Here is a 23,029-nt window from a genome sequence, read left to right as displayed (position 1 = left end):
ATGATTCAGGACATCGTCGAGGCAGCCACAACAGCATAACTAAAGACACTCATGAAAGAAGACTTCCAGAACTGCTTCAGAAAGTGGCAAGAACAATGGGATAAGTGTGTTTGAAGCCAGGAGGAGTATTTTGAGTAATGGCAATGTGTTTTTTACTGTAATAAATTTTTTTATTTAAACATTCACCATATTGTTTGATCACACCTCATATATATATATTTAATTATAGTTGAGATTTAATGTACAGTGGTACCTCGGTTTACGAATGTCTCCGTTGACGAACATTTCAGTTTACGAACGCCGTAAATTTCATGGATCTATGGTATCATTAGGTAGTAAAATTCATGCTAAATTTGCAGTTTTAGGGTTGATTTTAAAGGTCTGGCACAGATTAATCCATTTTGCAGTACTTTCTATGGGGAAACCGTGCCTCGGTTTTTGAACATTTCAGAACTCAAATGGTCTTCCGGAATGTATTATGTTCGAAAACCGAGGTAACACTGTATTTTATATTAGTTCAGATGTGCAGTGCAGTGGGTAGGCATCTATATAATTTATGAAGTGATCCCCCCCATAAGTCCAGTACCCATCTGACACCCTACATAGTCTTTCAGTGTTTTTTTTTAAACAATACTTTATTGAAGCTTACTTAGATACGATAAAATGTACAATTCTGAACATGTTCACCTATTTAACTACCACCAAAAATACAGAACAGTGTTCTGAAAGGTTCCCTCCAGATCTATTTCCTAAGTGCTTGTAACATTTTCTATTCCCCGCACCAAGCACTGTGTGGGAGTTCTGGCCGTCCTAAACCTTCACCAATACTGGGTGTGGCCAGTAACAGAGGAAATTGATGTAAGGTAAAGGGTATCTTGGCATTTGGCCCCTGGTGCTCAGCTAGCATTGGACCTGGGCCCCTCATCCTGGGTACTGTCTGCAGCAGTAGAGGGTGGCAGTCACCAGCCTGGGCAGCTAAGGAATGCCCTCTCCAGGCCTGGGGTAGCAAAGGTTGGTCTGAGCCACCGTGCAAATCCCACACCTGAAGGCTGACTCTCTTGGGTGCTAAGCTGAAATCTGAATCCTCTTTTAAGACTGGAAATGTCATAAGTCCAAAATACTGCAGAGCAAGCCTGGGCAGCATAGGGAGGGCTTCGTGTGACCAGGTCACACGGCTCTATTCCAGCTGGGCTGGTGTCAGTAGTTAGAGTAGCTGGCAGTCAGGAGGTGGGAGAGGGCACATGGCTGGTCTGTGCCTTATTGGGTTTCCTGGAGGCAGCGGGTTCCAAGGGTGGGGCCCCATGGCATCTGGTCTTTCCTTCCTCCTGGGCTTGAGGTTTTCTCATTTTTGACAGCGGTGGAGTGGGTGGGGGTAGTAGTGTAGGGAAGCTGGACCGGGGTTTTCTTCTGGCTTACATAGGCTTGGCAGGAGCCTCCTGGGCTGCTTTTACTGGCTAGTGTCTCTAAAAGCAGGACAAAGATAGTTGGTGAGGACCCTGCTTGGGTTGACAAAGTGAATTTCTCATGGGAGGAATCCAGGAGGCCGCTTCCTTGAACTGGTCAAGACCCCTGGCCAAGGGCTCGGAGGTGGGCTTTCTGCCTTCGTGCTGGGTGCTCTGTGCTCCCTTGCCCCCATCCTATAGTTTTCAATCCACCCATGAGATAATATTACGGGAGAGCAGGCCCTTCTTGGCGTGGTGTCCAGATTCTTGGCGTCTCAAGCAAAGAATGAGACACAGAACTACAGTGGTAAAAGAGCAGTTTATTAGATGCAAAAGTACACTCCAAAGAGATAAGAGCGGGCCCAAACAACAGAGTGGCTCAAATGGTGCTGACTGAGGAGGACTTGGTGTTTTTATTTCCTTCTCTTCTACAATAGAGTGGGCTACTCCTCTCTATTTGTGGGGCTGCTTGATAGATAACTGTGATGGATAATGGCTAATGGTTTTGGGTGGTTGTTTCCCACAGACTATGTTGGACGTGCAGGAATGTTACCTGACGTATCCAGGTGTCTCGGAGATCCAGTTCCTTCTCTAACTAACTACCTGCCTTATGTCCCACTTGAGAGACGTGACCCCCATAAGTCTCTATGGTAAGTTGAGGGACAAGAGATCTCTTCTTCTGTATCTGCTTCCTGCTGAATGTGGCCGTTGTCCCTACCTACTGGGGATTCACAGGACTCTCGCCCTATCTGATCTTAGATGAGCGGAAGGAGTCTCAAAGTCCGCCTGGAGGACCATGTTGACCTCTGTGGTCGGGAGGTACTGGAAGTCTTATTGGGCCGTCACTTGTATCCCAACGGCCCCTAGATGAGGAGAGAGACATTTTAGTTAATAGAGTTAAAAGTATTGGCCCAAGAAGCAGGACTCAAAGCCATTGACACAGGGTGACTGCGTGATGAAAAATTGTTCAGCTTCATGGAGCCTGGCCTTTCTTCTGGTTTAACTGGTCATTCGGTTACTGTTCACCTGGGAGCTACGCCTGCAAAGAGCGCTGTGCTACAATGAGCATAGTCAACAGACATTAATCACAAGCTTTAGGGTAATTATCTAAAGCAGTGGGTAGGAGATTTCTGTGATTCAGCTTAGAAACAATCTATTATTTATGATTAAGAGACTGATTTGAAAAATGATTATAACCAGGGGCTATGGAGCCAAAACACTAGAGAAAAGAAAACTTAGAGTTTCTATAGTGAGAAGCCCTTTCGTTTGGCCCGTATCATAACCACTATGGTATACACCTGAAATTAATATAAAACAATATTGAATGTCAAAATAAATAAATAAAGTATAAAAAAGTTATCTCTCAAAAATGGACAAAGTTCAAAGGTGAAATTGCATTGTTTTAATAGTTCTCAGATATATATAGACTTAGATTGTTTCCCAGATAAGCGCTTTTAAATTGTGCTTTCCTTGCTAATTATTTTATGGTTAGACTGTAAATCCTTACCATTTAAAGACTTTGCTTATTCCGCTGACTCTTCAGGAGTTCTTCCGGTTGGAATTCAGGTAGGTAAGTGAGTACCTGTTATATGGTTTTTTTGGGTTCTCCAAAAGCTCTGTACTACTGTCAGCACCAATGGGAAGGAATGTAAGACCGAGTGAAATTGGGAACAGAAAAATGTTTGAAAACTTGGAGGCAGGTCTGGAACAAACTTTAAGTGGTAAAGAAAGATACAGCATCTGTGTGAAGGTTTGACGCTGTCTCTGTCATGGAGGAAGGTGAATCGGAGGACAAGAGGCTATGGAGAAATGAGTTTACACTGCCAGACTAGACATGTCTTTAAAAACCATTGCAGGAGAAGGGAACCAGATATGCACCAAATATGAGATGATCAAATAAAATGCAGGTGGTGTTAATATCTTCTAACCTCAAGCATCTTTGCAATTGGAAAAAGCAGTTTGAAAGTGAAGGTTAAGAGCTTTAGCAAAAACTTAAATAATGGAGTTTATGGGGAAAAATAACATGAAACTGATATAGGCCAAATGAAAGGGCTTCTCACTATAGAAACTTTTAAGTTTTCTTTTCACTAATGTTTTGGCTCCATAGCCCCTGGTTATAATCATTTTTCAAATCAGTCTCTTAATCATAAATAATAGATTGTTTCTAAGCTGAATCACAGAAATCTCCTACCCGCTGCTTTAGATAATTACCCTAAAGCTTGTGATTAATGTCTGTTGACTATGCTCATTGTAGCACAGCGCTCTTTGCAGGCCTAGCTCCCAGGTGAACAGTAACCGAATGACCAGTTAAACCAGAAGAAAGGCCAGGCTCCATGAAGCTGAACAATTTTTCATCACGCAGTCACCCTGTGTCAATGGCTTTGAGTCCTGCTTCTTGGGCCAATACTTTTAACTCTATTAACTAAAATGTCTCTCTCCTCATCTAGGGGCCGTTGGGATACAAGTGACGGCCCAATAAGACTTCCAGTACCTCCCGACCACAGAGGTCAACATGGTCCTCCAGGCGGACTTTGAGACTCCTTCCGCTCATCTAAGATTAGATAGGGCGAGAGTCCTGTGAATCCCCAGTAGGTAGGGACAACGGCCACATTCAGCAGGAAGCAGATACAGAAGAAGACATCTCCGGTCCCTCAATGTCCCACAGAGACTTATGGGGATCATGTTTCTCAAGTGGAACATAAGGCAGGCAGTTAGAGACAGGAACTGGGTCTCCAAGACACCTGGATACGTCAAGTAACATTCCTGCACGTTCACATTCCTGCACGTCCAATATAGTGTACGGGAAATAACCACCCAAAGACCTCCCCTCTCTGCCCAAACTTTCCCTTGTTTACCATAACCATTAGCCATTATCAGTCTAGCAGCCCCACGTCTAGAGAGGAGTAGCCCATTCTAGAAGAGAAGGAAATAAAAACTCCTCAAGTCCTCGCCAGTCAGCGCCTTTTGAGCCGTTCTGTTGTTCGGGCCCGCTCTATGGTATCTGTTTGGAGTGTACTTCCACTTCTAATAAACTGCTCTTTCACCACTGTATTTCTGTGTTTCATTCAATTCTTTGCTCAAGACGCCAAGAACCTGGACACCACGCCAAGAAGGGCCCGCTCTCCGGTAACAAAACGTCCTAGGAAATTCACTGTAAGAGGGAATAGACTGCAGTGAGGTGAAACTTCAGCCATGTAGTTGGAGAGCTAGACACACAATGAGCCAAAGGTTTGGAAGAAGAATTTGGGGGGAAAATGTGTTTTTTAAACAAATCCAGATTATTTTCTCTGAGGTGGGGGGACGTATGCTAATTGGTTGAACACTCACTCTGCTGGGGAAAAAACGAAAAGAAGAAACAGTAGCTTTAAGAAATGAAACGCTCACCATTGACCAAAAATTAACTGAAATAGATTTCTGACCCTCAACAAAGCGTCCTCACCCCAAGATGGCCCCACTCAGCCCTCAGCAGAGGCCCAAGGAGACGGGAGCCTCTGCACTAACAGGAGGCTGGAGTGGAATGGCTCACCTCTGCAGTTCTCACTTCCATGAGGGGCGTGTGCTGGTAGCAGCCTCATTTTACAGAATGGAAACTTGATGCTTGGAGAGAGGCTAAGTAACCACGTGGCGGGTGGTGGTGGGGTATCGTACCCACCCACCCCCAACTTGGTTTCTGTTAGAATATCAGCCCTCTGGGGGCAACCTTGACCCAGGGAGTATATTCTGTATCGTCTCGTAAGTAGAGACGGGCCAGGAGTTGCGTTTGAGTGCAGTTGCAGTGTTAGCAAATATTAGGTTGGTGCAAAAGCCATTGCGGTTTAGAAGGTTAAAAATAATTGCAAAAACCGCAATGACTTTTGCACCATCCTAACACTTTGCATGTGGCTCAAAAAAGCCTGTGGGCTGGTCCAGTCTAGGGCGGCAGGTCCCACCCTGGCCTCTGGCCTCCATGCTCCCTGGGGAGGAGCCCATGAATGAGCCCTCTGCTGGGGGCTCTGACCATGGAGGGCAGAGGAGCAGGTACCCGGATGTGCAAGCATGCCCTCACTAAGGGGGGGGGGGCAACAAACTTCTAAATCAAGACCCTGACTCTGGGCCAGTAAGGGTCCCCACATTCTCCAGATAGCTTTAAGAGGCGGGCCTGAGAAACCTGCCCTTTTCTCAGGTCAGCCTGTCCCAAAATGCTCCCTAAATAGTCCCCAGTGACTCATATGGATATCTGGGATGCTGTTACATTTGCCCCAGGTGATTTCCAAAGGAGCCAGCCCCATACCAGCAACAATGCTTCCTACTGGGCTTCTCCAGTCCCCGAGGAAGGCCTCATCTGAGATACGGGATTAGAGCTGCCACCTCAGTCACCTTGCGTGGAAAAGGGGGTCTGCCCCCAGCCCCTCTGGGCACATCTGGACCTCCGCTGCTTCCTCTCAGAGAGCCAGACCTCCGAGTGGGGCCCAGAGCTCTGTGGCCTGGCTGTGCTGCTTTCCCTCTCACGGTCTCAGTTTCCCTGTTTGGTAAGTAGAGTGTGGAGCTGATGACATTTTGTGCCTCTTTCCCACTCTACTGTGGTGAGCATGGGATTGGGCTACTCTAACAGCAGCAGCCGTGTGGGTGCAGATGGAGCAGGATCTGTGGGATGCCCCATTGCAGTGTCCGCATTTTCCAAACTGTCTTGCCTTCTGGGTGGGACCAAAACCTGATCCCTGGCAAAGGTGAATGGGAAGGACTCGCCACCCTCCCTCCAGCTTGGTCAGACCAGGCCTCTGGGAGGAAATTCCTGGCTGGGGAAGAAAACATCTGCCCTGATAGATGAGTTACAAGCACGGGACTTCCTGTTTGTACTGCCCAGATGGAATTGTAAATATAGCCTATTAAAGTAATAAAAGAGTTGGTTCCAAAGTTTATTTCCTCTTGTTCCAGTCTTTAGAGAGATTTCTCCTTAAGGGATGTTAGCTGATTTGGGGACATCTGGTTAAGGGGGGAAAAATTGATCTAGATACAAATGGACAAAACAAAATTGTTTTTGGAAGAGAAACTGGGTTGCCCGACCCTACCCTTTTTGTGTGGTGCATCGAAGCTTCATTGCTTAAAGAGAAAAAAAGGTGTTTAATAATTACCTTTGTTGACCTCTGTACCTTCTGGCTTCCTTCACTCCTGGGCACAAGATATGGCCATTGCTAGGGCACGACCGTGCAGACGCTGGCACTCAACTGCATGGACAACTCCCTGGGCTCAACAAGGTCAAGAACAAGGTAAGACCGATGGGTGATGGGCCGGCTCGTCACTTTCCCGGCCAGGGACTGCAGAGGGACTTTATTTAGAGAAAGGGTAACGGACGAGACCGTCCGCTAGTGAAGCCTTGCACTGATTTTCCTCAGCAATTGTTTTCATTCCTTGCATCACTCAATGAAAAACATCTACACGGCGGATCTATTATGTGCCTTAATCTTGGGAAGTAATTAGGAGAAAAGCATTCCTTCCTCGGACTTGGTTCTACTAAGTATACTCCAGAAATACGTACTACGAAGTGAAATATTTTTCACTTGGGAAAAAATGAAGTTGAACCAAGGAGGTAGAATGAGTTTCAAGCATGTCCTTGCTGTGGACTGGGAGCTCAGAGGAGCTTGTGCCTAAGGGGGAAGGTTTGGAAAAGAGCAGGGGAGCCCCCGTTCCCAAGGCCTGAGGAGCGGTCATGAATTGTTATTCCAGGGACTGAGAAGATTATCCCTAAGGGGTCAAAACTGCACTTTCCTGAAACGATAGCTGATAATCTGCTTTTGGAGTCAGTGTCCACCACGCAGGTGCGTTAGAGCCCTCGCTGAGCTCCCATTTGCATCTTGTCTGCTAGAGCATTTGCTGAATCAAGACCCATGCCCTCCTTGCAGCCTCCTAGAACTGGCAGGAGGTAAACATGGAGGAGACAAACCTGAGAAAAAGGAGAGAAGATGAGACGTCAACCCAGAGTAATGAACCCAAGACCACAAGTCTCCAGAAGGAGGTAAGACAGTGCTTGCAGACCAGCCCCTTCCCAGGTCAGTCGGGGTGTGTTAATGAGAAGCAATGGGGAGAAGTGCCCTCTGAACTCTGATTTGTACAGTACTTATCTAAATGAACAAGTTTTTTGCACTTCTTTCCCTCTCGCCGGTGAGCTCAGCATAGTCTTGCAAAGTTAGCACACGTGTGCCTCTGTGCACTGGGCAAGCATGGAGGGGCTGGTGTCTGCTCAGCCTGCTGGCCTCTGTAGGGACGGTCAGAGAGGGCCTAGTGATGGTTGAGTCCCCTTTATAGCATCTTCCGCAAATATCTGCCTCTCTGATGTTTGAATGATGAAAACTTCCCCTTCCTGCCTAAGTGAGCCTAGCAGGGGTGGAGAGTTTGATATGGGTGTGACAGAGGCGATCCCTCTGAGCTGGAATACAGTAAGGGCTGGACTTGGAGGTGCCTGAAGCCTTCGGAAGTGGGGAGAGACTGTGCAAGATGGGGCTGGCATTGGGGTGGGGGAGGGGAGTAGAGGCCAAAAGGAGTTCCACGCTCCACACTGAGCAGCGCTGGTCCCAGGTGTGGATGGTGGCTGCAGGCGGTGAGCACGGAGGAACAGGCTATAGGCTCACAGCACGAGGAGAGAGGGCCCCAGAGCAAGATCAGAATGGCTTCGTGAACAGGATGAGTGGGCTGAGCGCTGGGTGGAGCCTCCAGGAGCTCCCATGCCTGGCAGCACCAGGATGGAGGGAGGAGGGATGGGGGATTGACGTGGGAGGTGGCAGGGCGTGACTGTGGGTTGGCCTGGGATCTTGGGACCCCAGGAGTCAGCTGATAGGCAGCAACACCCTCCCTCTCAGCATGAAAAGAGCACCACTGAGCTAACCCCAGGCGAGTCCTACACCCAGTTGGCTTGGGGCGAACTCAGACCTCAGCAGGAGGAAGGATTCCGGGGACCCCGAGGTGTTGGTGAGCCAACCCCAGCCCTTAGAGGAGGCAAGCTGAGCCCTGAGGCCAGGATGGAAGCTGACTCTGCTCCCTGGGACCCCTCCTTCAATTGTGTGTGTCCCTTGGTAGCAAGTCTTGTTCTCTGGGCTCTAAAACACAGCCTCTACCCAGACAGGGGGCACAAGGCGTTCACCTGGGAATCCAGAAATCAGGCTACTGGCTTCTGAGGGCTGACATTATAAGTAGCGAATCAGACATTTTCTCCCTTTCAAAGTGTTTTTCTTTCTTGATTCATGTATAATTTACATACAGTGAAATGTGCAGATCTTGAGTTCACTTTAATAAGTTTTGACAAACGGATACCCCAGAAAGTTCCCTCTTGCAATCCCTTTCCCAGGAGGCCCCCCCGCCCTGAGCTCTATCTCTGCTTAGTTTTGCTTGTTGTGGAACTTCATCGAAATGGAATCAAATGTTGTGTGTCTGAGCTGGATCTTGTAAATAGGAAGCTCATACTCTACAAAATGGCATCAGAGGAAGTTCACAGCCCCCGAGTGTTTCTGTCCCTGGAGGCCTCCGTTGCACACCCCCACCCCGCCCCGTGACATCCCTGGCCAGGAACCCAATCCCTGATGTTACCCTTAGCTGTGGGGGGGATGCTTCACTCTGCTCTGCCTAGCTGATAGGCACGTTCCTAGAGCCTTTTTGGTTGGCACTGTTTGCTAAATCAACTTTTACCATCTGAGTCCTTTTGGCCAGGGTGGTAAGGGCAGTGTTGGTATATGGGACCTGAGCCAGGTCCACCCCCACAGGCTGTATAACCCTGGGCAGGAACGTAAGCTTTCTGTGCCTCCATTTTCTCTTCTGTAAAATGGGTACGATAGTGGTATACCCGACTCATGGACTTAGTATGAGCAAAGCCCCAGGAACAGCACCCTGGTGTTACTCCTACAACAACAGCACAGGGTGAAAGCCCCTGGGTTAAGGCAGGGTTCACTTGGGGCTACATGGGCCACACCCAAGGGAGGGACGGAGGGAGGGGAAGAGGGGGCTGGATCCGGTGCCAGTGCCGCACTAAATACTAACGCTTCTCTTCCTTCCTCCACATCCGAGGTGGGCCTGCTCAGCGGCATCTGCATCATCGTGGGCACTATCATCGGCTCTGGGATCTTCATTTCCCCCAAGTCTGTGCTCAGCAACACGGAAGCCGTGGGGCCCTGTCTCATCATATGGGCGGCCTGTGGGATACTTGCGACACTGGGTAATAAAGACGCTGTTCCCTGGCCTAGTCTCCTGTTGAACGTGGGGCCAGGCTATCTGAGCGCTAGCTTCTGCTGCTGGGGTCCCTTCCAATGCTGACGCATAAATAGGTGTAAATCGGGCTGCTCTGAAATGTCCAATGGCCAGAACTCAGGGTAGCCCAATGAGAAAGCAGCATGGTGGCCCCTGTGAGCCTGGCCCCCGGAGGGAAGGAGGGCCCTCTCCCGCAGGGCGACACCTCACCAGGGGGTTGGGGTCCCCTGCTCTCTGTGTTCCAGGTGCTCTGTGCTTTGCAGAACTTGGTACGATGATCACCAAGTCCGGGGGTGAATACCCTTACCTGATGGAGGCCTTCGGCCCCATCCCTGCCTATCTGTTTTCCTGGACCAGCTTGTTCGTCATAAAGCCCTCATCCTTCGCCATCATCTGCCTCAGCTTTTCTGAGTACGCTTCTGCGCCCTTCTACTCAGGCTGCAAGCCTCCTGAGATTGTCGTTAAATGCCTGGCTGCTGCTGCCATCTGTGAGTAGCCAAATCTGCCACCCTGGGCAGGGGTCAGAAAAGACCTGGCACAGACGAGGTGGGGACACTCTGGCCTCAGCTCCTGCACACCCAGGAAGTAGTTGAGTGAGCTCGCGGAGAGGTGAGAGGTGGGGCAGGGTCTAGCTTTGGCCCAAAGCCTGTCGCCCTTTGCTGCCCCTGCTCCGCGGGGGTGGGAACTGTCAGGGAGGGGGAACCGCAGACTATCTGCAGGGCAGCGCTGGGCTGGGGCCTGGCTGCTTCGCTGTCACCCCCAATTTCAAAGGTCGTCATCAGGAGCATCTGACAAATGTGGTGGAGATGGGGGGTTTGGGGGGATCGGAAGGAGCCCCCACAGGGCCTGGAGAATGGAGTAGGTATGAGCCCACACACACAGAATGCTCCTTTCCAGTGCTCATCACCATGGTGAACGCACTGAGCGTCCGCCTGAGCAGCTACGTCCAGAACGTGTTCACAGCGGCCAAGCTGGTGATCGTGGCCATCATCATCATCAGCGGACTGGTCCTCCTGGCTCAAGGTGACCTTCTGCGGGGGGCGGGGGGGCGCCACACAGACGGGCCTCCTTTTTCTGTGGAGGTCTTGCTGCTAAGCCTATCTCTAAGGCAGGAACTCAACTTTAGTTTCCCCGCTTTTCAGAGTTTGTTTCATAACCTGAGGTCATATACCTTCTTTCTTCACATGAAGACGATGCAAAGTCCCACTTTGGTCAGTTGACATCCACTGTCTGGCTTAATTACAGGAAATACAAAGAATTTTGAAAATTCTTTTGAGGGCACAAAACTGTCCGTGGGAGCCATTGGTCTGGCATTTTATAATGGACTCTGGGCATACGACGGATGGTAAGTCGCTCCTAAGACGTCACACGTCTGGTTGTGGGTTCTTTAGGCCACCTTAACTGAAACCGTGTGGAGAGCAATGACTTCTCCTTCCTTTCTGGGGTTTGGTGGGACCCTAAAATTCACCCTCACATCTCTCTTTCGTTAAGCACCTCACCCTTCTGTCCTCCTCGGACCCCAGAGCCCCGGAGATACCTACCCCTGTCTCAGTCCCTCATGTGGCACCAGCCCTTAACAGAGTGGTCTGTGAGCAGACAGTGGGGGGCCCGGTGCCACAGGCTGCAGCAGACACAGGCCCAGCCGATCCGGGGGCAGACAGGGCAGTCCAGGCACTTGGCAAGGCAAGAATGTTCAACAGCACGTCTGTTTCCAACTTGGAAATGCTGTGTTTAGTCGAAGAGATCTGCTCGTGTCCTTTAATGAGGAAGTGTGGCTCGTCTTTCCCTCGTGCAAAGAATCTGCAGGTTTCTCTCTTTTCAGACAAAGAATTTTCCATTTTTTCAAAGCACCTTGGGGGCTCGTGACTGCCAATAATTCTTGACAATGCTCTTGATTCCCATGGAGGGCAAAGACTTACCAATCGCCGGATGTGCAGATATTTGTAGGGCCCCTGCTTTCCCCCCCCCAAACACCTGGGGGGTGATTTCTGTGAAGGAAATTACCCCAGAATTCCTGCAGGAGAAGTTTCTCTGTGGTGGAGAATCTTCAACGAGGCCGACATTTTTTATTTTGTGTTTCACAATCTTAGCAACATATATTACTCACGCTGCTTTTCTTACTCTAGGAATCAACTCAATTATATCACAGAAGAACTTAAGAACCCTTTCAGGTGAGACAGCCGAGTCAGGGTAGGAGACAATGGACAGGCGAGCGTATTTCTTTCCTCCCAAGCGAAAGGGAAACCGCTTCCCCCATCATTCCAGATCCCCTTCCAGACGTTGCGTGGTTTTTTTGTAAGCTCATTTCTACCCATTAAGAGTTTGGTTTTGTTTGGGGGTAGTGGAATTGTTGCTGAGAGAAAGGAAGAACTCTAACTTTTTCTCTGGCTCATTTTTGCTTTATAAACAATTCAAGTAAAACAATTCAATTTACTTCCCTGGAGTCTGAGAGAGGGAGGGTTCTTTCTCCTTTGAAGATGTCACATGTCCCCGCTGGGGTTTTGCTACTTCACAAGCCACCTGCATGGGTGGGCCTCTAGGAGGGCAGCTGTGTCCCCCAACCCCCAGGTGGAAGGGTGGCGGGGGTGGGTGGGGTGGGTGGGACAAAAATAACAATCCTGTGAGTCTCTCAAGGGATGCTGTGATCTGACCCTGGGTCCCCCGTTCCTCCCCCTCCCAGGAACTTGCCCCTGGCCATCATCATTGGGATCCCTCTGGTGACAGGGTGCTACATCCTCATAAACGTTTCCTACTTCACTGTGATGACAGCGACGGAGCTCCTGCAGTCGCAGGCGGTGGCTGTGGTGAGTACCCAGGTGTCAGAGCTGTGCACTCTGTGGGCAGGGAACAGGCAAAGTATACATGCTCAAGCTGAGTACGCCCACGGGGGAGGAGCGAAACCAATTGTCTAGGAGAGAGGGACAGTGACCAGGTTAGGGCAGCACCCAAGACCCCCGAGGTTAAAGGCCGCCAGCAGGTGGGAGGTTCCACTTGCCAGCACACCAGCCTCCTGGGTGTGGGCACACGATGTTAGCTGGACCAGCGCTGGAGTTTTGACAGACACGTCGAGGGCAAGGGAATCACTGAGGGAGGGAGTTGCGCTGATGGGAGTTGTAATAGAGGGTTGTGGAATTTAAGCTGGGAAAGGAGGGCAGTGAGGATTTGAGGGAGGGATATAAGGGGCGGTGTTAAAAGTGGGTGGGGTCCCCGTGCTGGAGGCTTGGTGGAGTTGGGGTAAGACAGGAAATGAACTAGAAACAATGAGGTGGCAGGGAGGGCGAGCGTGGGGCGATGCAGTCTTGGTTATGGTGAGGTCACGGGGCTGTGGTGGAGGGAGAATAAGGTCATTCTGGGTGAGGGGCCACGTTAGTGAGAGACAGGGTGTCCAAATGATACTAGGATGACTAAGAATTATGACAGGTGGATGAGAGCTTTCTGTTAACATCAAGAGATACTGAGATGCTCTGAAGAGGAGACGAGAGACCCAGTTGTTTCCCTCCCACGCGGTTCTCTGCCAGAGGCTGTGCCCATCTAGGGGGTGGGGACCCAGGCCCTCTTGGGACAGCACAGTGGCTTTCTTGGGACCCATAGGGGATGCGGCGAGACCCTCAGGCCTCTTCTCATTTCTTTCACCAGACGTTTGGTGACCGTGTTCTCTATCCAGCCTCCTGGATCGTTCCACTCTTTGTGGCATTTTCCACCATCGGTGCTGCTAACGGGACCTGCTTTACAGCGGGCAGGTAGGGGATCCCTGGCACTGCCCCTCGGGGACGGAGGCACCAGAGCCAATTCCACACTTGAGGAAGACAAGTCTCAGGGTTCAATTCCTTGGGGCTATGCCGGGCTCCATCCCTCATGGCACAAGCAGGAAACCTCAAGTGCAGACAAGCTTGCACACTGGCCTGGACCCGGCTGGCCCCACGAATTGAGGCCCTAGGTTCCTCGTCACGGGAACAGTGCTGCCAACTCCAGCGCTAGGCAGAGTCTGGTGACATGGGGGAGAGAGGCACTGGTTTACATGTAGTACTTTTCCCCTAGTACTTTTTTTTCACCTAATGATATTTCTTGAACAACTTCTGTTACTATTAATACAACCTAGACCAGGGACTGGCAAACTTTTCCTTAAAGGTCCACATAGTGACTGCCACAGCTACTCAACTCTGTCGTCGTGGCCTGACAGCAAAAGGCTGTGGTTCTGTTCCACTAAAACCTTATTTACATGAACTGGCAGAGTTTGCCAGCCCTGCCGACCCTTTTGACCCTACTGGTCTAGAGACAGTTCACAGCGGTGTCATAATCTACTTCACAACGTAGCATAACTTAACAGGATGTCCACTCACGGGTGATGTGGGGTTATTTTCTTCAACACTGCTGCGGGCGACATTCCCGAACACGTCTTTGCCCAGTTGTCCAGCATTCTGAGTGGCCAAAAATATTTTGGCCAAATTCTTTGCATTTCAATATATTAATTTTAGAATCAACTTGTCTATTTCTAAAAAAAAAAACCTTCAGGGATTTTGATGAGTGCTGTGCTAAATCTATAGATCAATTTGGAGAGGACTGCAATTTGAAAGTACTGGTTCTTCCAATCTAGGCACATGGACTCTCCATTTCTTTAGGTCTCCTTTAATTTCCTTCAAAAATTTTTTTTAGTTTTCAGTATACAGTTCTTGTACATATTTTGTCAGATTTACCCAAAAATATTTCGTATTTTTTAATGCTTTGTAAATGGTATTTTTTAAAATATAAAGAATTTGAGTTTCTGATCATTTATCCATAGAAGCACAGTTTTATCAGCTCTATCGAGGCATAAATACCATAAAACTCACTTTGTAATTACACAATTCAATGATTTTAATAAATTTATAAAGCTGTGCAAACATCATCACAATCCACTTCCAGAACACTTCCATTAATCCCCACTCTCACCTCCAGCTCTAGGCAACCACTGATCTGCTTCTGTGTCTATAACTTTGCTTTCTCTAGACATTTCGTCTAAAGGGAATGATACAGTATGTCATTTGCATCTGGCTTCTTTCACTTAGCCTATTTTTTTTGGATTTCATCTGTGTCATGGCATGTATCAGTTCAGTTCTTTTCATTGATGACTAGTGTTCTATTATACGGATGAACCACATTTTGTTTTGGGTTTGGGCCATTATGAATAAGGCAGCTATGAACATTCACATGTATGTCTTTGAATGGACATATGTTTGCATTTCTCTTGGGCAGATTCCTTGGGATAGAATTTCTGGGTCATATAGTAACTTTATGATTAACTTTTAAAGAGACTGCTTAACTGTTTTCCAAGTGGTTGTCCCATTTTAATTTCTATAAACAATGCATGAGAGTTCCAGTTTCTCCACATCCTTACCAACATTTGGTATTGTCTTTTTGATTGCAGTCATTTCTAGTGGGTATTAATATATCATTGTAAATTTGCATTTCCTTAATGATTGCTGATATTGAGCTTTTTTTCATGTGCAATCACATATCTTCTGATGAAATATCTACTCAAATCTTTTGTCCATTGTTATTGAGTTGTAAAAGTTCTTCATATATTCTGGATATAAGTCCTTTATCAGGTATCCGGTTTGCACCTATTTTCCCCCAATCTGTGGCTTCTCTTCTCATTTTCTTAATGGTATGTTTGAAACACCAATGTTTTTAACTTTGAGAAAGTTCAGTTTATCAATTTTTTTCATATGTCAAACTTTTGGTATCATATGCAAGAACCTTTGCCCAACCCAAGGTCATAAAGATTTTCTCCTGTTTTTTATCCTAGACATTTTATAGGTTTATCTTTTATATTTCTTTAGGTATGTTATCCATTTTCAGTTACTTTTGTATAACTCTGTACTTGCGCAGTTTGGGGGTTGGACTTGTGCTATACCGAATTATGTTGGATATAATTTCTATGGGGTTAAATCTAAGATCTTTGCTTACTGGTTTCTGAGTTTTCTATCTCACATAGATAAACCTTCCCCTTTCCTTTTCAAGGATACTCCACCTGTTTATTTCTAGCAGTTTTTTAAAAGTTTATTTTATTTGGGTGTGTTTTTTCCAGGACCCATCAGCTCCAAGTCAACCCTCCACAACTTCAATCTAGTTGTGGAGGGCGCAGCTCAACTCCAAGTCCAGTCGCCTGTTTTCCATCTAGTTGCAGGGGACACAGCCCACCATCCCATGCGGCAATTGAACCAGCAACTCTGTTGTTAAGAGCTCGTGCTCTAACCAGCTGAGCTATCCGGCCACCCCTACTTCTAGCGTTTTACTTTAGCTCTTTGATCAATCTGGAATGCATTTTGATGCGAGGTGTACATCTCACTTTTTTCCCCAAACCTGTACCTGTTGTTCCAGTATTTATTGAAAAATCCACCCTTTCCCCTACTGGTTTGAAATGCCACCATTCCCATTTCCAGGGTACTTGGTTCACTTTGTTTCACTGATGGGTCTTTCTCTGTGCTATTTTCACACTTCTTACACATTTCACAGCTTCAGTAATGTACCATCTGGTAGACCTAGCGCTCTCACCTTAGGTTTCTCCTTCCTGTTTAACATTCCAGATGCACTTAGAATGATTCTGTCCAGTTCCAAAAGTCCTGCTTGCGTTTTGACAGCCTGGGATTTATATATTGATTTATGGTGAACTGCTGGGATTGAGAATGATTTCAGCAGCGTCCGACTCTGTCTCCCCACCTGGCAAACCCTCTACTCCCGTTTGCCCTGATTTGTTCTGGGAATTTGCCTTAATACCATGTCCATGGAGTTTTAAATCGATGGGCCTTTTTGGCCTTTGTATTCCTGGCTTCTAATTTTGTTGTATTGTAGTGAGTGTGTGTGCTCTTTATGCTATCGTTTCTTTGGAATTTTAAGACTTCCCTTGTGGCTTACTGCAATTTTTATGTTTCCTACAGTCTTGAAAATGACGCGTATTCTATTAACTTCTAGATTCTTTATCATGAAGCGGGTATCTTCCACTCATACAGATTTTTGCCTGTTTTTTATTATCTTCTTGGTACTGTAGCCCTTTTCAGGAGGAACTCCCCCTCTTCTTGCCTGAAGTGTTTTTGTCTGATATTGATATTGCTTAATCAGCTGTCTTTAGGCTGCTATTTTTGGTAACATGTCCCATCCGTTTCAGCTTCAGCTTCTCAGTGTTATCAGGCTGTGGCTTGTGTCTCTTTCAACAAATCCCACCCAAGCCTGTAGCCGGGCAAGCTGAATCAGATCACATCTAAGGTGACTACTGCTACAGCTGGAGTAACTTCTACCACATTCTTTTGTGTTTTCTTGCCTTTTTAAAAAAATCTTATTCTGACTTATTACCCATCCAATTACCTTTATTCCTTTTTTTCTTCTGCTGATGTGGAAGTTGTATTTCTATTCTTTTAACAATTACCCTTAAAATTTCACGTGAATACGTAATAGTGCATCAGTATCTCAGTTCTCTTCCCCCTCAGGCCGTCCCTTTCCTATCGCCTAGTGTCCCAGCAACACCTTGTCTATAAACCCATCCCTCTAAAAAAAGTTCATCATGACAAAAATGAAAAATCCAATACTTACACACATACCAACATGTGTTACTGCTGTTTCCTTAATGTTGCTTCGTCAATCAACAACTTCTGAGTTCAGTTTTTTTTTTGTTGTGAACTTTTTAATAGTTTCCAATGAGGATTAGAGAATAGTCAATGTCTTATAGCTCTTGTTTATCTAAAAATGTATTTACTTGACCAGTAGTCTTGAATGGTAGCTTAGTTATACAAAATTCTAATCTGAAAATCCATTTCCTTCATGACTGAAAAAATGATTTCTCATGAAATGTCTGCTATTGTCCTAATTTTGTAATCTTTTAAATTCACTAGCTTTAAATTTTTTGTTTTTTTCTTTCCACTATAATATTTATATCTGGGTACTTTCATTTTTCTAGAATGGGACTCAATTTGAAGGCTGAGTTTTTCAATTCTGTAAAAGCTCCCTGCTCTTCTTTGAACTTTCCTTCCTTACCCCATTCAATGTATTTGAGCTTCTTCCTGTTTCTCCCATTAATTTCCTGCCCATATTTTTCATTTCACTATGCTCTGTATTCAGATCCAGCTTCTAATATATTTTTCTACTTGTATCTAATTTATTTGTTGTTGATTAAATTTTTAATTACAGTAACTTTGGGGGTGGGATTCTTTAGCTCTTCCCTTTTTCTCTAACATTCTAAACATAGTTTTTCAGATTACTGAACCATGAGGGGTTCTTGGAGGAACTAGACTACTTGTTTGCACCTGCTGATTCTCTTTTCAAATTGATTTTTTTTTTCATATGGAAATTCTGTACAGCTTGGACATAGGAAGTGCAGACACGTCTGTGTTTGCTTGTGTCAGGTGCTCCAAGCACTGGGGTCCACTGGCCCTGGACTACTTTTTACATTTGTTTCTTGCATAACTTTCAGGTCTCAGATCAGGTATCTCCTCATTGAAAGGGCCTCCCCAAGCCATCCCCACCCTTCCCCCACCCTCTTAGGTGACTCCACGGCACCAGGATGCATTGCTCTCAGACACATCTAATCACCCCACTCACTTCTCCTAACTCAAAACTCACCCGCCCCCCAACCCCCCACACCAGATGCTGGTCTCCCACCTGAAGACACCGGGGCCACAACTTAGTCCCTTTCTCTTGGGCAGTGAGGGTGCAGCAGCCTACGCCCTTATCAGCTGACTTCTGTATTACTGCTTTTTCAGACTGGTTTATGTTGCAGGCCGGGAAGGCCACATGCTGAAAGTGCTCTCTTACATTAGCGTCAAGCGCCTGACTCCAGCTCCTGCCATCATCTTTTATGTAAGTATGAATTCCACCATGAAAACGCCCCCGTGAAGGCAGGGGATCCCTCCATTTGGATGAAGTAAAGCCGTATTGCTAAGCCAGATGACCCAGGTTCCCTTAGTCCTCAACATGAAACAGGTATATAAAAAAAGCCCAAGATAATTCAAACTATTTACCTAACTTCTACTCTGTGTTCTTAATTTATTCACGAGAGACACTGTGAATCTGCCAAGCCTGTACCTTCTACACTTCTTACATGTATATGTGTATGTCCTGGATCCCGGGTAACAAACTACAAAAACCCACTAGCTTCTGGGAAAAGAGAAGAAGGCGTTTTACACGGTGGTTACTGACAAGAGCTTCTCATTATGGTCCAATCATTTAGAAGTCACGGGATCCTTGTGTAGTAACTGCCCTTTGACATCTTCTAATGGGATGTTGTCAGAGGGACAGTCCCTGGTTGTGTGCGCCCGTCTTGGGCACTTCCGGGCTGTCCACACCAGCCTCAGGGCCAGATTCCTCCTTTCACCTCCAGAGGAGAATCACTACTCTGTCAGCCTCCTCCCTCTGACGATGAGGGAACAGACCCAGAATTGCAAGGCCCTTAAGAGTTACAAGGTGCAGCCAATGCAGGTCAAGACCAGACCCAGACAGCTTGACTTTCATAAGCCAGGGCCCTTTCCCGTGATGACTCCCTTTTCCCCTGCTTAAAATCGCTACTTCAGAGAAGCACAAATCTTCCAATTCCTTTCCATCAGGCCTCAAATAGAATGCCTATCTCAGCCAAAGTCTGGTTAAACCCCAAATATAATGGGGTTTCTTTCATGCTGAAGTGTTTACCCACAGGAAAAACTGCTTTTTCAGTCTTCTGTGATAGAAATGTTTTTATGTACTAATGACCTAAGAATTTATTCTTCTTTCTACTAGGGTATCATAGCAATTATTTATATCATTCCCGGTGATATCAACTCGTTAGTCAACTACTTCAGTTTTGCTGCATGGCTCTTTTATGGCTTGACGGTTCTAGGACTAATTGTGATGAGGTTCACGAGGAAAGAACTGGAAAGGCCTATCAAGGTAGGTTTAGTGCCCCAAATGTCCCAAGTGCTTTGCTTTTTTGAACTGAATTAGATAGAGGTAACTATTGCCAATTCTAGGGGCATGCTATTTCCACCCTGACTCTCCTCTTCTCTTGAATATCCTCCTTTAGAGTGAGGTTTGCTCCTCGATTCATTTCATATTATAGTTTATGAACCATTAGCCATTTAATGACTAATTTATTAAGTTCTGAAGAATACCTGTGACCTGTCTCTCTAGCCAGAGCTAGCTGTATGGACCGTTCTAGTACCATTCTAGTATCTATCAAACATATACTTTTCATACACTTACGGGGACTTCTGAACTGTGGCCGCAGGCTCATTCCTGGGCACGCGACCACTCAGTCACATCTGCAGTCTGTGTGGCGTCCCTCCCACCCCGGAACACACTGATTGGCCTCAGAGATTCAAAAGTGGGACAGTGAGACCTTAAATGCCTCGGGACGTGATACAAAAGGAAGTGTACAGCTCCAACCGGACGTGTTCTTGCCTCCAGGTCTAGCCACCAGCTTATAGGAAATATGAGGGCTAGAGGAGCACGTTACCAGGCAAAATTAGAATTAAGACATTGTACAGGACAAATTCCTACAACAAATCCATGACAAGATAAAAAAAAAAGGGGGGGGAGGGAATGAACATGTTAAAAAATCACGTCCTCTTCAGTTAGAGATGTATACTGACTATGATACAGGTAAAGTGGGACAAAGTTTGGGCATTTTCTTAATAATCTAGGGAAAAGAACAAAAGAAGGCAGAGTAGACAATGTAAGATTGGCAAAATTACTTAAATATTACTGCAATTGGAGGAGGGTACCTTGAGTTCATTACATTCTTCTTTATATACCCATGTTTTGGTCTTGAATGAAAAATTGCTAACAGAAAACAAAGGCACATGGTCAAATCATAACACCAGGTTGTTTTGCCCACAGGTGCCCATTTTCATCCCCATCTTGGTGATTCTTGTGTCCCTGTTTTTGGTTTTGGCCCCAATCATCAGTGAACCTGCGTTGGAGTATCTCTACTGTGTGTTATTTATGCTGAGCGGCATTATATTTTACTTCCTTTTTGTCCACTATAAGTTTGGATGGGCTCAGAAAATCTCAAGTAAGTATCACCAGAGGGACAATTCTGCTACTGGGGTAGCGCCGACACGCCCGGCATCCTGCAACCACATCTGTCCTGATTCCACCAAGACTTCCTTAGCGCAGGGTCTCGGACAGCTCACAAGTTTCACCTCCTCTTGGCAAGGATACCCGGCTCCTTACCCTCAGGGTGACACCTCTGGGCTCCACCTGGGGCCTCCTCCTTTGTTCACGTCAATTACTGACACAAGCAGGAAGGGGAGCCTCATTTTCCTTTTTTGAATTGTAAAACACACGTAACATACAATTTACCATCGTAACCCTTTTGGGGTTCAGTAGTGGTAAGCATATTCCCCCTGTTGTGCATCCGACCGTTTTCTTTTGCCGGATACACAGACATCATGTGAGAGGCTCACAGCAGCAACCCAGGGACACCCAGAAAGTGACCGAGTTGGGATGAGGGTCCGCCCCTTCTGAGGCCACAGCCACAGCGCTTGCTTTCCACTCCACCATCCTGGTTCCTCATCTACTTGAAGACAGTTGTTTGAAAGTTTAGGTACATAGCCACTTTCACTTTGAAAAAGCGGTGCCCAAAGTATATTAAAGGGACTCTCTAAATATTCAACTCTTGGTCAGGGGTAAATATATACGTATAACTGAGTCATTCATATCTTTCCTATAAATTGTTTGGTGGCAATAAAATAGTTCGTAGGTTCCTAGTGCTTTCCTGGGAAATAACTTATACCCAAAGAACCACTGTAGATGCCGAGGTGGTTCTGACCGCCTCCCACCGCCGCGTCGCCGCGTCCCCGGAGCGCCCGGGCTCTAACAGGGGACACACCGCCATGAAGTACTAGGTTGGTGCAAAAGTAATTGCGGTTTAAAAAGTTAAAAATAATTGCAAAAATCGCAAGTATTTTGTACTAACCTAATAATAACAATATCTCACCGTTCGCCGATAAGCAGGGTGAAGTTAATTTAATTACAGTGTCCTAACTGCACTTTCTGATGGATTTTCACTCCAGAGCCTATCACCATGCACCTTCAGATGCTCATGGAAGTTGTCCCATCAGAGGAAGCTCCATAGTAACAAGCTCGTTCACCGGTGGCCCAGTCCAAGCTGTGATGACTTTATTTTTGTAAGCAGTATTTGTAGTTATTTCTTCCTGATGTTTTTCTTAAGGAAAAAAATGTATTCAGATGTTTACGATATTAGTACTTTTAGATATCCTCAATTCTCTAGGGGGTTGGGAGGAGCTTCTAGATAGGTGCAGTGATGGTGTTTGCTAAGTTAACAGGCGCAGATGTGACCTAACAGGAGGCTGACGGCCGGGGAAGGGCTGAATGAAAACCACTACCATTATGACGGCGACTCTTTAACAAGGGGCACATCACACCTACTTAAATAAAGGGTATTCGTTAAACTCAGTGATCCAAAAGGCATACGTAGTTTTTTTTATATAAAATTGCTTTTGTATAAACTTTTGCTTTGATTGAAATAGACTTTTAAGATATGAAAGTACAGATGTTTTACCACTTCCCCGTCCCTCCTCCCCAAAGTCTTGGCATCCCCATATTTAGCCTGGGATGTGCAGGGAGGTCCATCCCGGCTGAGTGGGGAGGCCCCCGCTGCAAAGCAGACCGTCGGGCTCGTCCGGAACCACAAGGGACACAGCAATCAGTGGTCGGTGTCACAGGCTCCCCAGCAGCCGTCACTGGCATTGTGGTCAAACCAGAACGCATGGGGAATAAATTCTATTTTGCATTTGGCACTTAGGGACAATCCTGTCTAAAAATATGCAAAAAGTAACATTTCTGTGAAACACTGTGATTTTATTGATACACTGCAAAAGACACCACATAACTAAGTATGTGAGCGATTTTAGAAGCACAGAAACAGAAGTACTTTTACCTGGCATTTCAGAAATTTCCCCAAAACATGAAATCGGTACATATTAACACAACAAAAACCGATTAGTAAATGTTTACATTTCACAAGTCAGTGTCCTATGTCCTACAAAATGTTATTCAGAACTTCAAATAGTAAATATAAACGTCTGAAAAAAGAAATGAAGAGCAGTGTAAGGTATAGCTATCCTCTCCTAATCCTTTCAGTTAGCCGTCTGTGAACCACACAAGATAGTGAGCATCACATCTTTGAGAGCACGGCCGCCCACCATCTATATGGGAAACATATTTGCGTGGCTCTATTACTTGCTATTATTTGCTATGTTTTACAAGAAACTAAATACAAGTGAGTGTAAACAACCACAGGGAAAGCCAGTGCCACTCAGGAGGCCTGGCCTCCAACCCCCAAGGCTGTACCCACGGAAACTGACACCTGATGAGGACATTACGTAGAAGAGCTCTGCAGAGTCAAAACC

The 23,029-nt window shown here is 46.4% G+C and overlaps 2 protein-coding genes across 5 annotated transcripts in view; both read left to right on the top strand.

The window, feature by feature from the left end:
- Positions 1-5,785, top strand: part of CEP89 (centrosomal protein 89) — a 67,416-nt gene extending 61,631 nt beyond the window's left edge. Inside the window, exon 20 of the mRNA XM_033128931.1 lies at positions 5,698-5,785. The gene's annotated coding sequence lies outside the window, so the exon portion shown is untranslated. The remainder of the gene's footprint in view (positions 1-5,697) is intronic.
- A 147-nt stretch (positions 5,786-5,932) lies between these two features.
- On the top strand, positions 5,933-22,334 carry SLC7A9 (solute carrier family 7 member 9). Of its 4 annotated transcripts, XM_033128929.1 has the most exons (14): positions 5,933-5,950; positions 6,602-6,688; positions 7,322-7,434; positions 9,474-9,621; positions 9,899-10,141; positions 10,551-10,676; positions 10,899-10,998; positions 11,780-11,824; positions 12,334-12,457; positions 13,290-13,393; positions 18,386-18,482; positions 19,395-19,544; positions 20,493-20,667; positions 21,671-22,334. In XM_033128929.1, exons 3-14 carry the CDS (start codon positions 7,348-7,350, stop codon positions 21,730-21,732), a joined length of 1,461 nt encoding a protein of 486 aa, XP_032984820.1. In that variant the 5' UTR covers positions 5,933-5,950; positions 6,602-6,688; positions 7,322-7,347; the 3' UTR covers positions 21,733-22,334. The 4 variants fall into 4 exon arrangements, with proteins under 4 accessions (XP_032984820.1, XP_032984819.1, XP_032984821.1 ...); XM_033128928.1 differs by lacking the exon at positions 5,933-5,950 and having other exon boundaries at positions 6,372-6,688; XM_033128930.1 differs by lacking the exon at positions 5,933-5,950 and having other exon boundaries at positions 6,608-6,688; positions 7,285-7,434.
- The last annotated feature ends 695 nt before the right edge of the window (positions 22,335-23,029 follow it).

Source organism: Rhinolophus ferrumequinum, chromosome 15 (assembly GCF_004115265.2).
Source record: "Rhinolophus ferrumequinum isolate MPI-CBG mRhiFer1 chromosome 15, mRhiFer1_v1.p, whole genome shotgun sequence".
NCBI lineage: Eukaryota > Metazoa > Chordata > Mammalia > Chiroptera > Rhinolophidae > Rhinolophus > Rhinolophus ferrumequinum.
This window is presented reverse-complemented; position numbering and strand designations above follow the sequence as displayed.

Bases quoted from the DNA above. Each gene is read 5' to 3' on its own strand.
- SLC7A9 (XM_033128929.1), top strand. From the start codon at position 7,348: ATGGAGGAGACAAACCTGAGAAAAAGGAGAGAAGATGAGACGTCAACC. The intron at 19,545-20,492 runs GTAGGTTTAGTG...TTTTGCCCACAG, and splicing joins AACTGGAAAGGCCTATCAAG to GTGCCCATTTTCATCCCCAT. The intron at 20,668-21,670 runs GTAAGTATCACC...TTTTCACTCCAG, and splicing joins ATGGGCTCAGAAAATCTCAA to AGCCTATCACCATGCACCTT.